A 24516-nucleotide genomic window follows, 5' to 3' on the forward strand; every position below is an offset into this window, starting at 1 on the left:
CACACCTCCCATCCGCCCATCAATCTTTCCTGGAGATACACTATTTCAAACCAAAAAGAGATCAATAAGAAAAGTGGGTGCAACAGACATTTTTCTCTCTACCTCTTCTTGTGCTCTGTCACCACTGAGTTGCGCTCGACTTCAAGGGCTTCCCTTCACTTTGATCCCATCAAATAAGACAATTGGCGCTTAGGAGGCAGGCATCGGCGGCGTCCCACCCGAAGGAAGTGAGGCAGACGGACAGATGAGAGAAAAATCAAGACCGCCATCTGTGCTGGTCACACAGCTGGCCTCAAACCAGGACTGCACTGGAGAAAACAAACACCAATAAAGCTACCAATAAATGAAAAGAGAGACTATTTTTGTTTTTCCAGTCAAGCTTGCGAGACCTTTATTTTTCCAGTCATGAGCATGTCTGGACTGGCATTTTTGTCGTAAAAATAAAAATAAAAAAAAAACAGACTGCACTGAAGGTCCTTTCTGGGAAGGAGCGGCAGAGACGGGGAGTGAAAAACAAAAGCACAATCTAACCCCCTGACCCCATCCTCACACCGCCGTTTGCGTTCAAGTAACACGAAGAGAATGACAGGCAGATACTCTGGCTTGGCAAACAACAAGCATGCATTTTCTCATTACCACCCACCAGGGAGATGGGGTGAGGCATATAAATCGGGGTTCAAAACTGCAAGGAAAGCAAACCAAGCAGGTCACCCCCTGATGGGTGAGGCCTGCTGAGAGGCATTTATATTCCCCTGGCATGATTTTAATTTTAATATTATAGAGCCATGGAGCAAGCAGGATTGGATTATGTGGTGCAGCTCTGACTCGTCATAGCTAACGGTAGAGGCCAGCTTACTTCGGCAACCGTTTTTTCCCTGCCATGATGGGATGAGCGAGGATTGCAAAGACAGACGGAGCAGTGTGCATTACTTATGCTGGGATATTAGGAGACTGAAGGGAGCTGGAAACCATGCTGCTTTAATGCATGACATGGCCATAACTCCATACAGGGGGTGTGTTTTTGTGTGGAGTGTTAACGTGTCTTTCTCTTTACTGTGCAGCTCACAGCGGTGTTTATCCTGTCCATCCCCCATGTGCTGCCTGCTATCCTACCTCTCCACCAATGCCTGGTTCCAGTTAGCGTGGCTAAAATTCCACTTGGGCCTCTCTACAACCGTCCCCTTAGGTAACGGTGCTCAGTCCAGATTGTTGCTGCCCTCTTTGAAATGTTTCCCTCACTAATCCGCAATATCATTCGCTCGCGACTTTCATTCACGCTAATCACAGCCACAGATTATATACCATAAACTGTATGGAGGTTTCAATGCAGAGGGGTACATATTAGCTAAATTGCATTAACAAAAAATGCAAAGATGCAGCTAATAAAATCAGTTAAGGCGGCGGCGTGAAATTACTCATCGACCTTCAAACACAGCTAATTAAATACACAAGCGCTACGCTGTCCATGATTTCCCTTCCCATTAGCTTTGATTTATACAATTCATTTACCCTATCAGAACCTGGTGGATCGTGCCTGTTTTGAAACATCTTGATGGCACGAGGATGCTTTCCTGCTCAGATAGAGTACTAACAAATTACACCAAGGGGGTATTTTTCTCCACAATCTGTGCAGAAAATCAACCCTTCTATGACAAATGACTCCATAGAATTCCACTCCTTGGCTTCCCGCAAATAAGGCCTCTTGTCTGCACAACCTCCTGCTCTGTCATTAACGTCTGCGGCAGAACTGAAAGTGTTTGGTAAAGTGTTCATGCAAAGTAGAGAGAGCGAACAAAACTCTAACCACACCAGAACTTCTTTTGCTTTCTCTTTTCTGTTTGCGTTATCTTTTTGTTTTTCGGGAACTCCGGAAATCAGGCATGACTGGGCAGACGCTGGAGACGGATCCATAAAGACGAGGTCATGCCACGGTCATGCAGCCATGTCCATTAAGCGCATTTCTCCAGCATTCCCAGCTTTATTTTCTGACTTCAAACAAAGCAGTGCTGTTTTTTTTTTTTTTTTTTACTGCAGCTCATGATCGCTTTCAGTCTCCTTGGGTAAGACACGTAGCTAATAAAAACGAGACAAAATGACAGGGCTAAAGGTTTTCGCTGCAGGGAGAGGGAAAGGCACGACTGTGTTTTTAATAAAAGCATGGCAGAGGAGGTAGAGAAGGTCTACAGGGAAAGGCGGAAGGGTCAGGGAGCAAAAACAGCACTGCTTCTGTAAGGCTCGGAGGATCCGGGTTCTCGTTCGTGGCCTGACCTTTCCTGCTGTGTCCTTGTAGAGAAAGTCTGCAGGGTATGGCACGAAAGTCGCAAAATGACTCACGCTTCTTATTCCTTCCTTAGAATACACCACATCGTAACTTAACCAACAAATGACCTGGATGGCAGACTAAAGCGCAACCTTTCTCTAAGATTTATCGCTTAATAGTACCACCCACAATACTCATGATTAACTGCATCTGGATTAGCTATTAAATATGCAAAAAGTCTCAGAGATCAGGGTCGTTTTTAAGGATCTTTATTTCGTGCGTTGAACGACAGAAACCCTGGCTGCTGCCGGGAGACAGAAGAGCCTGCTGAGTGCGGGGGGTGTAATCAAGAGCCTACGCAACTCTGCGTGTGTGTGTGTGTGTGAGTGAGAGTGAGTGAGTGAGTGAGTGAGTGAGAGAGAGAGAGAGAGAGAGAGAGAGAGAGAGAAAGACAGATGGAATGATTAAAAGAGAAAGAGGGAAAGATGGACAGAGGAAAGAAAAGGAGCGGGGGACAGAGGCAGTGGCTGATTGGACTGACAGCACTGCAGAGACAGCCGGAGAAACGGAGTGTGTGACAGCGTCTCTCTCTCTCTCACACACACACACACACACACACACACACACACACACACACAGCTCAAAGTCAGAGAGAAAAAGAAAGGAATAAAGTAAGGCACAGAGACAAAAGAAACAAGAAGTGCAAAGATTGAAAGCTCAATCACGCAGTGGGAGGTACGGGATAACGGCTGATTTTGGCTTCCATCTGCGAGCCAAAATAACGCGGGTAATCAAAAATAAATTGTTAAAAAAAAAAAAGAGAGAGAGAGATGAACAAAAGGGGGTTGTTATAAGGGGTGACTCAGAAATTAATTCAGCGCTTCTTTATCAGAGCGAAGAAAAAAAAACAGCACTCCTACACGACTTCTTTTTTTTTTTTACTGCAGGTAAATGTTTGTTTTAGAAGCTTTTACGTCACGAGTGTTTGTTTAGGCTGGTGATGACGTGAAAGTAGCCCATCCTTCACTTTTATAGCTTTTTCTACAAACACAGGCTTTCTCTACCACCGCCCGCATCTCTGTTCTCAACCACGGCTGACATGCGGGCCGACGTGAGCCCTAATGAGTTATGTGCTGGGGTTTGAAACCAGAGATCAGGTTTTCGACTGACAAGGATTTGTTCAAGTTCCCATTTGCATCCCTGTCTTACTTAGGAAGCAGTCACATTCTGTCTGTGTGTCTTCTGATCATTAGAGTAGCTCCTAATCCGGATCATGAGCGGCAGAATGAATTTGTGCGTTGGTAATGGTGGCACTCTCCGTGATTCACACACACACACACACAGAGACGCTGACTATGACAAATACTAGCAGTTCCTCTGCACACACCTGACGAGCACACGTCCTTGCTCAAACAACAACAGAGCAGACCCAGCCTTCGGTTTCCACTGACGCTGCGCTTATGCGCTGGATAAACAGGCAGATAATGTGTGTGAGAGCTTGCTTTTAGGCACTCTGGAGGAAAGCATCTGAGAGACGAATATGTAAATGCACGTCCGAGTCTCCAGACTCCACAGCACTAAACAGCAGGAATTCTTTTTATGAGAACACAAAGTAAACCAAAGCTACGTACAGAGTAAAGCACAACATGCATGTGCTGTTAGAGGGATATAACCAACAACTGTTATTTTGTAATGAAAAGCATGTTGTGGAATGTTTTAATCGTTTTACACCAAAGCAAACTCCGATGCTGCGGAATGCCTGTAAAACAACTTAGTTCCTGTTACTAAACAGCTCTATCATGAAGACTTAAGCTTACTGATCATCACAAAGCACTGACACTGGAGACTCCTTCCCGTAAATGATAAATAAATGCCTCTATGCAGAAAACGTCACCACATGAACGATTTGTTCCTTTGTTGATTAATACGTCCATTTATTACTAGTCTTCCAGTTGAACCTACTGTCAGAGCTGCTGTTATAGAAAGTTAATCAGGATTTTCTGACCGATTCGAATGGAGAAGTCACTCTGGTGCAAGTAATCCATATTATCTCATTTGTCCTGAGGCATTTTGCTAAATTATTACTACAATCATCTTTCCAGCTCTCTGTACTCTGTCGAATCTTTCACCTTCGGAGATTCCTAACAAATATCCCACAATCCTACAGCTCCATGAAAATAAACATCTGAGTACTGAGTACCTCGGAAATCCCCAATCTCTGCAACCGGTCAAACTATTTTATCAGCTAAGCGTCTGTGCCGTTGCAGAGCTCCATCAGCTTTTCATCTACAAATAGAAGTAGACAAGCAAGCAACTCATAGAACAGCACCAGGGCTTTTGTTAAATTTCCCTTTTCACCGTTTGTTTTTCCTCTTTTTATTTTTCCGCAAATCCGGAGATCAGGCATGTCGGAGCAGGCGCTGGGGACCGTTCTAGAAAGAAGAGGTCGAGTAATGGCCATGCAGCCGTGTCCTTTAAGTGTTTTCAGACAGAATTCCCGACTTTATTTGCCAGCTTCAAACATTGTGCTGTTTATCACACAAGGGTGCTTTCACACTTGCTGTCACACTTTTATTTTTCCACAATAAGTGCTAGTTGGAGTGCCTTTTGTGCTGATATTTGTGCCTCATGCAAAAATATGCACACTGTAAACTACAACACTGTTAGTGGTCCTCACTAGTATCACCTAGCTAACTCCAGGAGGTGTATGCAGTGTAACGTTGGAGGCAGAAAACCAAGAGAATCTGAGCTGCAGTCACAGATAAGGTGGAACTTCATGGCTTCCTGATTAGCACAACAGAAAAACCTTGTGGGATCATAGCTAGTTCGAATCCAAATAATGTCATGGAAGGGAGTCTAGAGAGGAAAATTGTCTGTCCTTGTCTAGAAGGGAGGGCTTACTCCATCGTAGGCGTCCGAGAGCTCATACATGCAGAAGAGGGAAGATGCAGAAGAGCTTTTTGTCTAAGCATGTTACACTGCAGTAGTCGACTTCACGTGCATTGTTAGAAGCATGTTAGCTTTCACCCTCACTGGTTGGTAGCTGGAGAGCTGGTTGGTTTGGGAGAAAGGTAGGGAGGGAATGATCATATGCACGAAATGAGGAAAAAGGTAGGACTTCACATGGCACATACTGATAATACTACACAGTTATCTCTTTGAATCTCGCTCACTAACAGAACATTTTTTTCCATAGACACACAGCCCCCCATATTTGTTTTTCTTGTTTCTCTCCCAGCTTGCTACCCGATTGGTTGGGACGTAAAAATGCACTTGAGGTCAGGCTATGTTTTTCTGAAAACTTTTGAAGAGCTCCACTGGGAGCAAAAATGGCAGCAGCTGAGCTTTTAAAACAAAAAGCAAACGGAAGACGTACAAAGTATAAAATGAGGGGGGAGAAAAGGAACCTGAACAACAGCATCAGTCTGGAATGAATTTTCTGGGTCCATGAATAATGTAAAGTGACCTTCAGCATGATAGCGGTTCTGATTGTTCCTGCCCTGCTCAATAAGGAATTTTTTCCACACTAACCCACTGATTCACTACTTTACTTTATGTGTCGTAAAACAATATTTACCACTGGTCATTTTAAACATGGTGTAGATCTTAAATAAGAAAAGGTGTACTAGTTGTGCACTCATCATAACAAGTGGCAAGGTTAACACACTATAATACATAACCGTACACATACTGCCATCTACATCCCTACACATCTTTCAGCGTGTTAGACTTCCTATGTTTGTTTTCCTCCTTTCTATATTTCCAGCTGATTAATGGACAACACTCAGGGAGGGGGGGGGGAGAGAGGAGGGGAAGAAAGAGCATTGATTCACACGAGTTTAATATTGTACTACATAAATAACAGACAAGAAGAAAGGACAGCGGTTCAATACAAAGCCCTCTCTACTTTAATTAATCTATTCCATCTCTATACTTCACGTGTGCACGTGTGTGATCGCGGGCTGTCGACAAATAAAGCGCGAGATGGGTTTTGAGAGAACATTTGTTATCACGGAGGCCCGTCCATCTTAATCGTGTCGCTGAATTTCCTCCCTGGAACTGGTATTAAAAAAGGCGAGTGTTTAAATCAGCCGGCAGGCCAGAGTGTTAGTGCATGTGTGTGTGTGTGTGTGTGTGTGTGTGCGCCATGATGAGCCATAGATCAACATTAATTCATTGCCTTCGCCGAGCAATTAATCTTTGCCGTGTTAGCTGAGAGCACAACACTCAGGTCGCCCAGTGCCTTGCGCAAGAGAATGCTCTCTACATTTAGGCGAGCTCTAATCATGTGACTTACATCCACCAATTGCATCAAGGAACATCTCAACAAACAACACACACACGGTTTATTCTACAACGTCATTTTAAGCATTAGGCTTATCACTTAATTAATTGGCACATGCACACACATATACTACAGTATTTTTTTTTTTACACTATTCTTAGTATGTTTTGCTCTCCCGTGCGACTTGAGCAGCTGTACGGACGTCACGAGTGCCTCATGTTTATTTGCGCAAGTAATGACGAATGAAGCAAACCGTTGCGGACCCAGCTGGGAGCTCCATCTACACAGCTCTATTTTAAAACTAAAAGCACCTGAGGAAAAAAAAAATGCAAACATGGCATAGGCATTTTGTTTTTCTGGAGCTCCACGTACCATCAATTATCAGACAGTTACAAGTAGGAGAGGCCAGGAGCATCACTGTAACTATAACTAGCATATTTAAAAAAAAAAAAAAAAAGATAAAAAGGCTTAATGGCGCCTTCCTGTCCTTGATGTTATTACAATGGAGTCTGAGCTCAGGTTGCTTTGGTCAGGTAAAACATGAATGTTGTAAGGGTTCGACAAGATGTTTATTTGCGTTATTTAGAAAAAGAGTTAACATACAAAATCACCACTTGAATCTTACTGTCTGCTGGAGACGTTACTTTCACATTTGTGTTTTTCTGTGAAATTACAACATTGTGTTGAGGCTCAAGTGCACTCGACTCATAATTACTATATTCACAAGTTATCGATAAAACATTCAGCAGCAGAAGGCAAAGACCCCCCACCACCACCCGCCGAACACCCTGCCCCGCCCACTTGCTTTCTACTGGGTTACAAGACAAATATTATTTGCCTTATAGGCTCATGAATTTATTAGAATTCACTTAAAGTCAATGTGAAGTCAAACATCTAGCAAAGGCAAATGCAACCTTCACAACACAGCGAATACAGCTTGTGTCCTTTCCCCTTCAGTGAATCAGATCATTTTATTTCTATTTCGTCTGACTGCTGCCTTATCAGGGGGGAAAAAATCTGAAACACACATGGATAAAAAAAAGTTAAGACATCTGCTATATTTTCTATTATCTAATATAACTATACAGTTCCCCAACCCATCACACGTGTTCTGCCCATTTTAATGTTCAACACACGTCCACATTACAGAGTGTGGGGTTTATTTAGCCTAATGTTACTTTCCCCCAGTCAGATGAAACACTTCTCAGGAGCACAGCTCGGGTTTCTAAAGGAAATAATAGAGATCTTTATTTTTTAAAGCAAAAAATGTTACTACTTTAGCCATGTTCAGCTGAATATAGCTACTTTCCCAGCCCAAGGGAAAATAGAAATTCAAATGTGTGTGTGTGTGTGTGTGTGTGTGTGTGTGTGTGAGAGAGAGACTAGCTTTTCAGTGACCCTCGACAAGTAGCCTAATTAGAACGCCCCCTTACCCACATTTCTACTCTCCCCTTCATTAAATCAGTAATGGTCTTTTAATAGCCAGTGTGATCAAGGTTCATAAACGTCACATATTCAGATGTGTCGACACAGGATCCCATTTTCAGCCCCAGCAACTCCAATCCGAACGAACAAACTGTCTCCATCCAGCTCATCTCCTATCTAACCCAGCCAGTAAGAGGACAGAGTATGTGTGTGTGTGTGTGTGTGGATTGGGTCTCTTAAGTAACTCGTTATCCTCTATTATCCTCTATTTAGCATTTCTCTCCGATACAATTCAAGTGCACATCACGCACACACCCGAGAGTTTTTACACGCACACACAAAGCTTCCACCCCCAAAAAAAAAGAGGTGGGAAAAAAGGAAAGCCAAATTAAACCAGCTAAAAAAAGCCTCCCAAATTACAGTTTTCCACACCAGGGGCTGAAATAGCATACTCAATTTAGTCTTATTGTCTTATCCAATAGCACTGCTCATCCTTCCCTTACAGTGGAAAATTTCAAGGAGGTTCAAGGAAAAAAAAAAAAAAAGTGAAAATGTTCATTTGGAACAGGAAATGATGTCGAATGAGCTGTAACAAGCGCTGTAAACAATGATCGTGATCATAGGTCAAGCTGCTCTCGCTTAAAAAAAATGTGCATCAATAACAAAGGATTGCTAAAGGTCAGTTCACTGTGGCTTTTTATACGTTTATCAGCGTATGTGCACTTGTTTTACCTCCCTCTCTTTCTCCTTCTCCATCAGAATAAAAACAACAGGAGAAATGGACTCATTAATCAATCAGAGGAGCTTTTGCCCTTCTGTAGCCTCAGAGGAGAGAAAGCGACAGCAAGGTAGAGGAAGAGACTGAGGGCGGAGCGTGCCATTACACGGCTCCCTAACGACCGATTCGGAGGCGGGATCACTCGAGATCACTCGTGCTGCATTTCAGCATGGGCCGATCAGACATCCGGTGGTCTCCAAGTCCCTTCTGCACTGTTCCAGTCCTACTTATTCTAGCCCCTTCAAAAGTGGCAGCACTTGTGGCCCCGACTAGCAGTGAAAACAGCCTGACGGAAACAAATAATTGGCCTGTTTTTCTCTCTCGTGTTTTGTTGTTCCAATTGCTTCCAGGTCCTTATCGCATCCTGCTCTGGCGAGGCTGTTAAGAGTCGCTGCCCTTTGCTAATTCCTCCTTTCCGTCTCTCAGCTCTAGATGGAGACCCTCCTCTGAACCCACTCGAAAGGAATCATTTATTGATCATTCAATAAAGATGTGTATAAATGTTCTTTGGCTAAACAAAACGTAACATTTCTGCTCGTTGATTTTATTCAATGATTATTAATCAGATGTAAGTTATCAAGCATGTTCACGACCAAAAATGGAGCAAAAGCTGAGAAAGCTGAAAAACAACATTCTTGAGCCCAGAATGATGTGTATAAATGCTACATGCTACAGCGCTTCAGCTAACACATTTCTTTTTATAGGGAGCCATTACTTTTGCCCTGTTTGAATACTGAGTCCCATTAGTCATAATTTATGGTGTATTGGATTGCTTTCTTTCACCTCGTTAACGGGAAATGAAATAATGAAATTGTTCAACTCGGCAGAATAGGTTATATGTGAAGATCTTTTAGCGTGTGAATATTTTCCCCAAACTAACTGGATTTTCTAGAATACCATGTTTCATGTACAAACACAAATAAATTCACTTGTATCTAGTTTGACAAATGAGACCTAATCTGATGAACTCATCCCTGTCTTTGAACACGTCTCAAAGCATGGAATCGGAAAATGGATGGCAGTTTAGGAGGCTTGTGCCCTCACTTATCCATCTCCCCTTTCTGTTCCAGGAGACCCAGACAGAGGTAGATCTGTTCTCTGACTGTTCTTCAGCCTGTCCAACTTCATAGAATTTACCTGCCAGTTTCCATCATTAAACCCAGTTTCTCTACGGTCTCAGGCATGGGTCATCAAGTCCACTGCCTGCTCGTCTCAGCCCACGTGGCACTCCTTGCCCAGTTCCCTGCAGTTTCCCTAGAAGCTGATTACAGTGCTCCAGAGTCTGCTCACTTCGGAGCTCCAGCTGGGGGAAAGAGCTTGAAGACAGACAAGTCTCTCTCTCTCTCTCTCTCTCTCTCTCTCTCTCTCTCTCTCATATATTCAGAACAGCTCAGTGAAACGTACAAGGGAAGAAGAGGGGGAAAAATGCATGCATTATTCAAACTGTTCAAAGCCAGGAACTGAAATGTCTGCACGCAGGTTAGGATAGAATTAATTAGCAGGAAACGGTTTTAAGAACGTGCCGTGCACCCGAAGCACAGCCAGAATCGAGAGTAGATAGGCCTGCTCGTTGTGCTCTACGGTGATGCCGCACACAAAAATCACATTTATGCTTCCAGAGAAAGAGCAGCTGGAGATGCCCTGGCGCCATTCGCATTCTCAGGGCTCAATATCCGGCTCAATACACAATCCCATTTTTTTGTCGCATCCTCCGCTTTCTCGTTCAGCCGCTGTCCGTCGCACGGCTCATTGGCTTTGCTGCAAAATGTCCATCAAGAGCTGTAACGGTACAAGCAGGCCTAATCTCCGCAACAATCTCTGACAAAACATTACAAACTGCAAGGACTGCAACAGCTGCTGTACTGGGAACAGCATAATGAATTAAGGCCAGTCTCAGATCTGTTATTCTGTAGACTTTATCTGTTTTACCAAACACACACCAAGCTAAAGCAATGAGTTTAAAAAGAAAAAAAAAACTAACAAAATTAAAAAAAATATATCTTACATTAACAACGGACTTCTTCCAAAGTTTAAAAATGTGCAGGTTTTCCTTCCTGGAAACTTCTAGTCTTGAATCTGAGTGCTTACTATTCACCAATCTTAGAATCCTGGATGAACAAGTGGCCAACGGCTCCGATTGATCATTTGGGTTAATTAACTGAATTAAGGCAGCAATTAAACCTGAGCAGCAAACCTCATGCTTTAAGGCCAGGCAAAACTAAAAAAAAAGAAAGATAAGCTTGAAGAAACAGTCTCCAGCTGCAAGCAGTGACTACTCTCGAAAAAAAAAAATCAACACATTTCTCTGAATTCTCGGCTCAGAGTAAATAAACTGCAATCGAAGACTTAACCCACAAGAGCTTCCTTCCTAAGAGCCTGGCCTCGTTTCCTTACTCCCACCTTAAAGATTGACCATAGCTAGCAGCTAATTGTGCTATTAATCTTAATGGCTAACCAATTACTTTCTCAAAATGTGCCTCTTCCTGGAGAGCGAGAGGGAGTCGGAGTGGGACGATTGCGTGCAATCGCTTCCTTGGGTCTAGGCACTCTGGGTTTTGTGGAGGCCTAACTGCAGGGATGAATCACTCAGCAATGGCCACAGAGCCCTGTGGGCAACACAGCTTAGAAACCAAACCCACAACACCAACAGATGCCATGTTTAGGTCAAAGAACGGACAATCACATAACTGGTGCCGAGCTGGACCATACCACGGTTCTGGCACAGCTGCACATGGCAATATGCTTATGGTTGACATGGTGGTGAACAGCTAGGACGTAAAAGGGATTAAATGTATGTGGATAAAGTGGAAAAGAGGGAGCTCAAGGACATTCTGGGTGAAAGTAGAGACAGGAAAACATAGATAAGTGACAGATAAAAGGTAATGCAGTTGGAGCTTTTCATTCCCCAAAGCAAAAACAATGCAAATGTACAATAAAGGGTACAGCAGTAGCCTTTAATATCCAATTATGTGGCTTAAGTAAGGAATAAAACACTCAACAAACAACAGAGTGATTGATGTGGCTCGATATGAAGCGGTGTTACTTTTAACACCCTGAAGTCCATTATTTTCCTTTAGCATCATCCCTAAGGGGGTTTCCATGACTCATTCAGCTTTAGTCCATCACAGGACCTAAAGTAGTTAATATCAGGTTACTCACATTTTGCCAATGATTCATTTTTTTTTTTATTTTAATAAAGAACAGCATGTCACTTTTTTAACCATTTGCAGTTACAAGATGTGGAAATGAGCTAGTTCCTTTTATCTCATACATTATTTTACATTATAACAATCTTTCCCTCATGCACCCTCTTTTGTCAATACTGAAAAAAAGTAGCTTATCTCTGAGAAATCAGAAGGTGCACCAAGTCCATCATATCTATCAATTAACAATATAATCAATTACACACCTTTGCACAATCCTAGCTCTTTGTGATAATGAGTATAAGGGGAATAAGGGGCTGGATAATGCCAGTGCTAATGCCAGAGCTGCTGTTATAGTAAAAAATAACCAACACTTTCTGGCCAATCAGAAGCAGAAACAAGTATAAAATAAGACTTAAAGGTATGATTCATAAAAAATGACATTAGCGATGTTGAGAGTGCTTCCTACTGACAGCGTTTATAGACTGAGAGGAAAATATCTAGTGCGTTTATTTTTCTTCTGCAAGTGTCAAGGCAGGAAGCTGTTAAAGCCTCAGGACTGGGACTACAGACTCTCAATGCTGGATGTCCCAGCCTTCCTCCATCTAATCAACACTCGAATATCAAAATCTGCCTGAAAACGAGAAATCTTCCTGTCTGGATGTGTTGCGTTATTGCAATCCTCTTTTTTTCCAACCCCATGCTGTTCTTCCCCTCGGTATTGATTGTGATGTAATTGCCTCTAAAACACTGGCGTACCAAAGCCACTTCCACTATCGATGGCATGTGGGCGTACTGGGATTTTCACTCGGAGCGCAATCAAGGCGCCATCGCCAACGCCTGCCGTTATTAAAAGTGAGCGGTGGGCTAAAACCACGGGTAGAGCGTTTCTACAGAAATTCCACTCACGGGGCCGTTTTTATCAGAAAAGTGGGCCAGACTGAAGCCTAATTCACACATATATTCTCTCTCTCTCTCTCTCTCTCTCTCTCTCTCTCTCTCTCTCTCTCACTCACACACACACACACGCATGTGCACGCTGCGATAGTCTTTGGCTGAGACTAACTGGGACAGGCTCACACGACTCACGAGGGAGAATCCTGTCTGGAATTAACTACGCAGATTTCATTTAAAATAAAAATAAAACAAACCAGATCTTAAATGAGCAACAGTTATATTAATAGCCAACAGAGGATGATTTAAAAAGAAAATTAGTTTTTGTTTTGTTTTTTTTTTAAAAGGAAATGCAACACATTGCCGAAGACCCTGAGGCACTCTCGAGCGCAGCAGCCACGTTAGACAGAATATCCCGCTCGACCTCCAAAAGCTTCAAGGTAAAAGCGTCAGAAAAGCTAATACACTTAGAGACACTTAGCTCTCGAATACGACACTCACTGACCCAGCAACTATCCAATCCTCTCATAACACTCTGCTAAAGAGGGCCAGGGCAGATAGAGGGCAGCTATTTAACACACACCTCACACACCGCTTCCGTTTTTAGCGCATGCTACCTGTTCATGCTAGCTGTTTAATTGCAAAAGAAGAGTGCAGATTCATGTAATCAAACAGACAGTTTATTTTACCCACTCTCTTAATACAATCCTAAAGCTGGAATAAGTCCCTAAACTTAGCTTAGCATTATCAGTTCTGCATGAATAAGCTAGCATTACATGATTACTAATCTGTATCGAGAATTTTCTACACTTTGATCAAGTACGATGTTACTATAACGAGGACTGTATCTCTGTTACTGAACAGAAACCGTGAAAGAAGAAACTTCTCTAAAGGTTGTGCTATGGGGACAAAATGTCCTCTTTCCCACATGCTAGTAAATGCTAACAAGTGCAGGCCCTTCAAGGGATGATTAAGCATTTTTCAAGTTTTACTTTTGAACCAATAAATATGAAACCTTCTGTATTCTTTACAGTGTATAGAAATGTTTTCAGAGCTGTTCTTGTAAACTACAAAAGCTTGTTTGTTCAAAATGGTCCAGCTAAGCTTCATGGAGAGTCTTCCTCATCTACTTTAAAGACTCATGTTTTACTTTAGATGAATAAATATCCAGATGCATTATTTGGCTTTTCCAGTTTAGAGAACCTCAACCTCAGATTGCTAAACTGTTAGCTTGTTGCTAACAAAAAAGGCAAGCATGAAGGCATCCATGGCATTTGGAGCCCAAGGCCAAAAAAAAACCAATAATAATAATAATAATAATAATAATAAATTTCCAGGTTCTGAGTTAAGTGGAAGGCAGCAGGAGAGCTTGCAAGAACGCTTTAGGACATGTACTTTATCTAAAAGCTTCTGAGACGAGCCTACTAGCCTTTCATTCAATACGTCTAAATCGCAGCTAAACACTTACGACACGGCCTTCAAACCGCACACAAAGAACCGTTAGTCCTACTAATAAGTCGTAAAAATGCTTAATTATCCCTTTAAATTCAGTTCGAGGGGAGAGGGAGGATCAGCAATCTCTCTCTCTCTCTGACAGCAAAGTGGAAAAAAAAAACCTCATCTAAATTTAGCATCAGATTTATCAGGCTGTGGCAAAAACGAAAGAGGGGGAGTGTGTGTATGTGTATGAACGAGAGAGAGAGAGAGAGAGAGAGAGAGACGGCAGGCATCTTAGCGGTGGGCGTCCACAGAGGGGAACTGTTCGTCATGAGTCACGTTCAGACAGAACCAAAATACATCTCCGCCAGGCTCGAAAATAGCACAGTGCACTGACGCTGGCCCGGTGTGACACACGCACACACATACTCACACACACACACACCCACCACAAGACAAAAGGCCAGCCCCCAGCAAGATCACAGTGGAGGAGTAGGAGGAGATTGGAATTTCTAAAAAGCTCAAGGAAGCAAGTCCAATGTGCAGAGAGAGAGAGAGAGAGAGAGGGAGAGAGAGAAGGGAGAGAGAGGATCCCTGCAGCCACCCAAGCAGATAAGCACAGAAGTGCTGCAGGAGCTCTGAAGGACACGAAGACAGAGAGCTACAGCACAGCCAACTGCAAACCACACACACACACTTCATTCCTCATCTCCCTCCTCACTGTCAGCAACGCTTATAAAGGACATCCCCATCTTTCTAGATCTCCTAAGCCTATAACTATTTCTTGGTTTGACTTTTACTAGCCACACACACAAACACACACACAAACACACACACACACACACACACACACACAAACACGCTTTTGATTTGCCGCTTTTTCCATGTCTTGCAAATGCTACTGATGTGTTCATTGGTTGTAATTAAGGATGCAGGACACATAAGAACACATATCGCACCACACTCCCACCTCACGTCCAGTCTATTATCATCATCATAAACCCACTGAACTCAGCGGTCTGCTAAAAGAAGGAGGAATTTGGTGTGTGGAAGTTTTAGCGTCTCCTTCCCAGGGTGAGCGCAGGAAAATGTACAGGAAGGTGTTTTTGATTAAGCAAAGTATCTGTATTTTGCATGTGATCACCTTTGGCATGGCGGAAGCTAAAGTGCGGAGTGAGAAGGCGCTGCTTTGGAGCGATTTTAAGTTTGATGGTTATTATACGCAAGTGAGGTCACGGTTATGAGACCGGACATTACTTCAGTCATTAAAACAAATTCAAAAACATGATAACCATGTACTGTACCACCGAGCCAAACACACACACACACACTTGCAGAATAAAGCTCGGTAAATGTTCCATCAGTAGTTCTATCGTTTAACAACTAAGAGCTAAGAATAATCGGCGAGCTCTCCTCGCACGGCGCTGCGCCGCTCATGCGGTTCAAACCCAGGCAAACAAAAGAACATGAGTTTATGGCTAATTACTCTAAAGCACCTAAAACATCCTGCATCGGTTTATGATAAATCGCTTTAAACACTATGACTAAGCGGCTAAACGAGGCTGAATGTAGCGGGAGCTAAAGGCTGACTCGTGGAGAACACTAGCAGGCAGAGATAATTGCCTGCGTTTCTGAAGGTGCTCTAATAGGCCTGCTAGGCAGCAAACGCTGAAGTCTGCACACTCGAGTGTGTCGAACACCAAACCCTGCAGAGTGCGCAGGGAGGAACGGTTCTGCAGCAAAACGGCCCATATCCACACACAACGAATCAGGGCTCACAAACACACACACACACACACACACACATGCATACAGTAAATTAAGCACACGCTGTTTTCACTTTAATCTGAAAATAGTAACAATAGAACTATTAAGAATAGTGCCTTAAGGATAATGATAATATTACCAGTTAAAAGAAGCAAGTGGTCATAGTAGAAAAAACATTTACATACTGGGAAATGTAAAAATTAAGATGCACACAGACAGACAGATGGACAGATAAACAGAAGACAGACAGTTGGATAGAGAGGTAGAGGGACAGACAGGTATAAATAAGAAAGACCGACAGACAGTGGAACAGACAGCCTGGCAGAGAGAGATACACAACAGACAGAAAGACAGAGGAAGAGATAGTTGGCGAGGCAGACAGACAGAGAGATAAATAGAAAGTTGAAGAAATAGTTGGACAGGGAGACGGATATTCTGGGCAGGTCATGGTGGTTATGGAGTGTTTGCCAAGAACACGGAGTGTGTGGCTGGAATACACCCCAGATCAAGCATCAGTTCATCACATACACACATTCAAACACTCTTTCATATCCATGTGCGGGTTATCTTATCCAATCCACCTAGCAGCATGTTCTCAAAGCCGGAGAACCCAGAAGAACACCATACACACACAGGGAGAACATTTGAAAAGCCACAAGGACAAACACATACCAAGATCAAGATCAAACCCAGGACCCGGCGCTGCTCAGAGCACCACATCAATGTCATTATGATAACGCTAACTGTGTTCCCATAAATACTGGTGCACAGTGTCTTTAGCGTTAATCCACTAACAACCAAACAGGTTATTATATTATAATGAGACTAATATGTGGCTTTGTTGTACAAGTCTCAGCACATGCAGGATGCTGAAAGAAAAAAAAAGCATCTTACATTCCAGAAAATACAAGGTCACACCCGTGTGTCATGTGGAACATGACCAGAGATACCAAAGGAGCTAATCTACAGGCTGTTCTTCATGTAGGAGGCTCTGCTGGGGATTTGGAGGAGGTTTGAACTGTCCACTCATCCTCACTGCCTCGCACTCCTCATTACTGTCACTCAACATGGAGATCTCAGACAGGCCAGCTGGAGCGACCTGGTGCCCTCTCTGCATACACGAACACACACACACACACACACACACGTGCATGCTCACAGAAAGACAGGCAGTTGCTGCCGATAGCTACAGGGCCCGGAACCCCCACCCACCACAATCTAATTAGCCGAGAGCCAGGAAGACAAAGGGAAAGGAAACGTGAAGCGCGCACACACATACACACACCACATGAATAAACATCTGCAGTAAATGTGTAGAAACGCACCCAAATAGGCAGCCAGACACCGCCACAAAACCTTTCCGAAGGCATTCCGCAAGCAGGCGAGAATCTTTAGGTCAATAACAACAAAATCAAGAACAAAAACATCTCTACACCAACACACTCCCTCGGAGTGCACTCTGGCCTACACGCAGATCACAAACGCTCGCAGTCGTTCTTCCAATCCACTCTGCCTGCCTGTGTTTGAGGGAGATTTATGAGATCCTATCTCTGCTTGGCTGCTTTTTTTTACAGGCCATTTCAAATCAGAAACAAAAGGGTAAGGAGGTTATTCCATCTCCAGACACTTTGATCCATCTATTACCACCCAAGAATAACAGCCTTTCCCATCCTCCTCTGTGCACACGGCCTTGTTTGTGCCTGCGACATGCGTTCCTTTCCTTTTCTTTTTTTTTCAGGGCCCAGAGGGTGAGAGTGGGGTGACGATAAAGCAATCCCATCAACTCGACGCTGATTGATCGACTATCCTCACACACACACACATCCAATACAATCCAGGTTAACTCTGTTTGTTTCTTGTTTTTTTTTTTTGGTTGTTTTTTTCTTTTAGTGTGGGTTAGTCAATGGACTTCCCAACTGCTACAGGTTATTTTCAAAGCAGACTTTCTCTTCTTAACTAACACGCTAACACCATACACACTCGTGGCTGGAGCATTCTGTTTACACCTCAGGTTGTTTAGCGAAGACAGAACAGGGGAGGAATCAAAGAAATGCTGGAGTCAAGGTGAGCCCTTCCAAAGGAGTTAGGAAATAAAATCCTAGCAGATGACTGAAACTCTTGCAAGTGCTTGACAGGGGTGTATGGGGTGCCGGAGAGCTGCCTGGCAGCTTTAATTTTTTCAGCGGTTCACGCAGTCAGTTAAAATGAATATAATCTAAAAGCCCAGGCTGCTGTTATATTTAAATGGCCTAAAGATGTGCAAAATGGGGCAGCAACAGGAGTCATATTCAATTCACTCTGCTTAGCAAGGTTGACCAAAAGCACCACTGTGTGTGTGTGTGTGTGTGTGTGTGTGAGAGAGAGAGATAGATGAACAGAAGTGATGAGAGAAGCTAAAGCTCATTGCTGGCGCCTTAATTGGTGTGAGAGCTCAGAGTTAGAAGAAGAGTCGAGCAGCAAAGCTCCTGGGCCTCACTGCTTTGGCAAAGAAATGGATGTAGTCCTGAATCACACTTGTGCGTGTGTGTGTGTAAATATATACACACACACACACACAGGAGTATTAGCAGGCGTTACCTTTGGACTTCATTACAATCTTGGAGCTTTTTTGCTAGGCAACACATTTTCCCTCAACTGGAGTGACACAGGAATCCCAGAAGGTTGGCTCTTAGGATCACAACGTTACCAACACAACCCATTCCCAAGAGGAAGCCCAAACTGAAGAGAGCGCTCAACAGAACACTCGAGTGAAGCCTCCTGCTTTCTGCTTCTCTCCAAACAATCTAGAAACTGACCAAGAAGTGCTCTATAAATTTTCTCTGCCTTGCTAGCATGGGGCATTGAGTTCTGCTAGAAATCACATACTTTGAAAGTTCTCTTGGCTGGACCTTTGTTCACTCCTGCCTTAAGTCAATAAAGTTCAGATTTTCATCTCAAATCCACTCCCAGCCCATTGCGCCTTCTGTGGTCTATAATAAAAAAAAATTAAAAAAAGGCGCCACCGTCTACATGAAAGTTGCACTCATCCAGTCCGTCATAACGAGGCAGACCTGTCGCAATGAGGAAAGGGTTAGTGCAGCGGTCGTCTGGTTCTGAAACACCTAGTGACGAGGCTTCATTTCCATAACGAGCTCCTCTCACAGCATAAATGGCCACGGCCCCAGCGGCAATTAAAATCGTGTCGGGACACGTTGGGTTCTGTCAAGCCACAAAAACTGCAAAACAACAACAACAACAACAACAACAGCAGCAAAAAACACTCGCTGATCTCAGGCAATATTAGCTGGCACGTCAACCCTGATTTTTTTTCCCCTCCACTTTTCTGCAGACTAAAACAGAACGAGGCCATTCCTAACAAGGAGGCGAGGAAAGGGTGATGGCCGTTTTGCTTTTGATATTCTTTAGCAGCTCATGAGCTTCCAGTGTTTCTTGCTCATTAGGCTGCATGTCTCGCCGACTCGGCGGATTTATCTGCGCAAATGATGGTGTGAACTCATCTGAGCAAATGGCGGCGTGGGTTTATGACGACAGGCTCGCCGGTGGAGCTCGGACCGGGTCACGTACCTCCACTAGATCTGAGCGTTCATCCCTCTGTCGTTGTTGATGATAAACATTACAGACGTACGTTATGAGGCATTATACGGTCACGAGCATGCGTGTAGATCAAAGCTGCGGTTTGCATAACTAGATGAGACCCCACATTGCCACCGTCTCTACTGAATATTTATGTATAAATCTGAAGCAGGAATACTTCGAGCTATTACACACAAACAATATCTAATTACAAATAAAAATATCTAGAAGATCTCTCTGCATTTTATTTGAAAAGAGGCTGCCTAAGCAGGGTGAATCTTTGGGCAATGATTGTGCTTTCATACCCATTTAAAGGCAGCTGTTCTTTCTGGACACTCTCAACAAGTTATGATGCGTTCTGAGATGCCTTTTAACCACGGGTGTAAAGAGTGATGATTTGAGTTAGCGTAGCCTTCCTGTCAGCTTGAACCAGCCTTGCCATTCTTCACTGATCTCATCAACATTTCTGCCTGTTAGAAGCGTCACTGGATTTTTTCCCCCTCACCATTCTGTGCAAAAACTAGAGAGTTGTGTGTGAGATCAGCGGTTTCAGACATGCTCATAACAGTCTGTCTGATTTTACCTTGAAAATGTTTGAAATATTTTACCTATTGCTTAATGCAATAACATTACGATAATATTTCACAAGCGATATGCTGTGCAACACACATGAAAGGACACATGTGAAACCTTAACCCACATATTTAACACACACACACACGCACAAACAGGTCGACCTGTTCATCCCACAGCGTGGCCCTTTGAAACACCTGCCTGCTCGGTGAAAGAGTTGAAACCGATACCTCAACCACAGGGAGGGCAGAGCGGAAGGACAGAGAGAACCGGAGAGAGATGGGGAGAAAGAAAGAGACAGACAGAAAAACGAAAACGATGACAAATGCAAAACAGAGAGATGCTTCAAAACCAAGCCAGACTGCTTATAGAGGCCTTAAATCAATTTGACATGGAGGAACAAAAAGGGCTGTGCAATGCTAATCTATCTGCCTTAATCCCATTGCTGCGAGATCCTTTTGAAATTCACATTCAGTGCCTAATACAAAAACAAATAAAACCTTTCTTTCTTTCTTTCACTAATCAGCTTGCCCTTCATCGTGCCCTTTCTCAGGCAGTCAAAGCAGGATTTTTTATGCATTATCTTAATCCATTGTTTTTGCTCTTAAACACTGATACATTGTCAACACCACTGACACTATTGCTTTTCAGTCAGAAAGTCGTCCAGGTTTTGAAAATTGCCAATCCGGTTTCCATATCTTGGCCACACCGTTTATATACTGGGATCATATTGCTGTGGAAAGACTAAAAAACAACAGCAGTGCCTCCGAGAACAAAACGCATTTTCATCCTTTCGACAGAAATCCGACAATCCGGAGGCAAACAGATTTTTTTTCCCCATGTTTTTTCCCCAAGCTGTGATATGGAAAGAAAAGGTTAAAGCAAAAATCGGGCAAGTATTAGAAGAGAGGAAAAAAAAAGGAAAAGGTATGGGGGGGGAACCTCACACAGAAACACTCTGTTTCTCAACCATATGCCGATACCCTTAAGACACCATGTGCTTTGGCTTTGAAAGCTTTCGCTGCCGATTCCCCATCTGAAACTCAAACTGCTCAGCAACAATACCTCTCAGAAAAACCACACGGAAAGAGAGGGGGGGGAGAAATCCATTATCGATTTTAGTTTGTTTGGGGATCAAGAGAAAAGAAAACACAGTAAACACGCTGATAATGTGACGCTCTTTAGAGTCAGGAAGTGAAAGGGAATCATAATTTAATGGCGACCTTCATAAAAAAAAAAACAGTAGCATGAATCAAACACGCAGCTGAAATACACAATTATATAATGTGTACAGCAGCTATAATGTTATAGCAGCTATAAACAGTCACTCCATCACCGGCCTCGCTTATGATTTAATAAAAACCCCACAGCTTATCATGTGAAGTTACAGCTTTCCCTCATACTGTTACAAAGCACTGACGATGGTGACAAAAATGTAAAAAAAACATCCAAATACCAGTGAATGCAGTCACTACAGAAAAAAAAAAGCTGCACTGCTGTCAGATCTACACAACTTCTGACCAATCAGAATCGAGACTTCAACATCCCAGTGTTGTAAGTATAAAAAAAAAATCAGCACAAGCAGACGGAGAATCCCGGGCAGTTCAGGGTTAAGGGTCCGACTGTCGCTATCTTGGAGCTCACAACCTTCCTGTCATCTCTCAGACTGCCTGAAGCACACACCAAATACAACCACAATACAAGTCTGAACCAAAGTTCACAGAATGAGAAAGAGGAGGGATCAGGAGCGGTGAGAAACAGAGACACGACTTTCAGAAACCAGCAGCAGCAGCGGTGGACAGATGGATATATCCAGGGATGGATGGACGGATGGAGGGTGTCTTACCTTAGGCTGAGCGCGGCGAGGGAAGGCCACTTTAGGGTCAATCTGAGGAGAAAACAAGAACGGAGAATTAACAGGATGCCAAAAACACAACTGCTCATCTGATTAGTTCACAGAACAGTGGGAAGCATCATGGCCAAAAAGACATCATCATGCATCTAACAAGCTTTTCTTTTGTCTTAAAGAAAAAGAACTGAGAGAGGCTGGTGAGGGAACAAGCCTTTATAGCTGCTATGACATGAGTTATAACAGGCAATTGTTTCATAGACATTCCAGAATATTAACTGTATTTATGAATGAATGCTATCATTTAAAAAAAATAAATAAATAACTGAACTTTGCTGCTATTATTTGGGAAGTAAACACTGCACACCATCCAAAAACGGATTCTTTTTCTATAATAGCACTAATTCAGACATATTTTATCCACTGACACTTTTATAAGCTTTTAAAGGGAAAAAAAACACATAGAAACACAACCATCACTATAGACTGAAGTGCTCACACAAAGTGCTCAAAGCAATCGTGTCAACTCAAGAAGTCCCAAAATTAAAGAGGACAACAGACTCTTCTTCTTCTCTTTTTTTTTTTTGGTTCATCGCCTTGTTAATTTTGGTGTTTTTCTCCCCGTCAGTCGCTCACGCCGGGAGCTTTATCAATCTCGCATTTGGAACGAATGAGAAACTATTTCATGCACCAGTGTCACGCTCGGCTTTAATACGCGGCTCTTTAAAACTTTCAGCCGATCTCATCCGAGGAGACGGTGAAGGAGAAATGGGGAAGAAAAGAGAAAAAAAAAAAAAAAAAAAAAAAGAAAGAAAAAATGTAAACAGATCGAAATTGTTCTCTTGCAGAAAATTACTTGGCCGTGTTCAGCAAGGCAAACGTTGAGGTGCATCTCGCACTATAGAGCTGAACGCTCGCCCAGAGGGAGGGATGGAGTGATATCAGATTGGAATCATTACGGAGGCGAACACTCGTCATGTGCACTATATGAAAACACTGGAGCAATTTGGATGAAAGTGTGTCCTTCACGGAAGAGGTTTGTGACATAATCTCATTTAACGCATGAGAAAACGGTATGATTAACGCTAGCGACGCATCGATACTGATACTGCCATCAGGTATCAGTATGATATCGTGCTTAATTATTCGTACTTGCGCTGATGAACAGAAGACACCAATCACAGTATATACCTTACTAAGAATATACAAAACTTTAGATAAAATATCTTTAGAAATATCTCTAGATAAAACATCAACAATGAAATATTTTTCTTTGTTAAATATCAACACATTTTGATCGGTTTATTATTAGCCTTTAATTACATGTAGGTTTATTCATCACAGAGTTCCAGCTTCAAGGCGGTGCTATTACTGTTTAGTGGCCTCCTTTCGTCCATGTTTATAAGAACACGGTGTGTCATACAACATCTGAGAACCGCATCACAACCACAATTTGACAAAGCTGTAGAGAGAGTGTGTGATTTTGGCATGCTGGTAGCTAAATGGGAACTAGACGCTTGCTTTACCACTTAGAAGCAAACTTTGGAGAGCAGACCGATCAAGCTGAGAGAGTACATTTGGTAAGGTGAAGATTTAAAATGTATTGTTCAGCATCGTGTGAACGATTCCTTCACTAAACTGCCTTGTTAACATCAAAGCATGGAAAGCTTGTGGTAAGCAATATGGCAAAAAATATCATACTGTGACATCTGAAAATATTATCATGATATTTGGTTTATGACCCATTCATTCTGGGCTAGAGACTGAAACAGGTGGAACAAAAAACAAACAAACAAACAAACAACAAGGCCTTGACAGTTAATCAATGACTTGATGCGGAGAATATCTATAGTATAGCTATAAAATGACTGAGCCATAATGATCCTGTTATCCTCAGGAAAGTGCATCATGATCTTCATATCCTGAAAAATCAAAATCACATCATCGTGCCTTAATAAAAGCTTCATCAGTCATCAAGCTGCGAGCTTTTAATATCAACACACGTCTCGCTCAGACCTTCACACCGAGTGTGTTGTGTGCGTTAATTGCTACGTCACGTATTTCCTAACTACGTCCACATAAACACGGCTTTAAGAGAAATTAAACCGGCGCTACTGTTATGTGGAGCATGACCCAATTACCCTGCTGTCTACCAGCGCAGAAGAACGGAGACTTAAGAAATTTATCTGGAGGATAAACGGCCACGTTTCCCCCCCAAAGCTATAATTCCATTTGACAGAGTTATGATTGTTATCTCTGTAAATCAGGTCAATTTAGGAGATGAATTCCATAACACCTGGCTATAGTAACCTTCCTCATAATGAATTCCATGTAATGATTCGTTTTAGCGATTGGCCCCAGGCGCAAGCGATTCAACCTCAATTACTGCGAGCGAGCAGCCCAATCCGAGCGCTCGCACACCACCACGCTTTGAATTGCAAAGCAGGTTGACTCTTTTCATGAGGTGTCTCTGTAAAATAGCCCCCACCCCCTTGCACACACACACACAGTTCATATGCCTTTTTTTTTTAA

At 42.9% G+C, this 24516-nt stretch overlaps 1 protein-coding gene across 5 annotated transcripts in view; it reads right to left on the reverse strand.

The window, feature by feature from the left end:
• msi2a (musashi RNA-binding protein 2a) overlaps positions 1–24516 on the reverse strand; it is a 219237-nt gene that overhangs the window by 169139 nt on the left and 25582 nt on the right. For all 5 annotated transcript variants that reach the window (XM_058412541.1, XM_058412543.1, XM_058412540.1 and 2 more), the window contains exon 6: positions 21982–22023. In XM_058412541.1, the coding sequence (XP_058268524.1) occupies positions 21982–22023 (42 nt within the window). The remainder of the gene's footprint in view (positions 1–21981; positions 22024–24516) is intronic.

This window comes from Hemibagrus wyckioides, linkage group LG16 (assembly GCF_019097595.1).
Source record: "Hemibagrus wyckioides isolate EC202008001 linkage group LG16, SWU_Hwy_1.0, whole genome shotgun sequence".
NCBI classification, from domain to species: Eukaryota; Metazoa; Chordata; class Actinopteri; order Siluriformes; family Bagridae; genus Hemibagrus; species Hemibagrus wyckioides.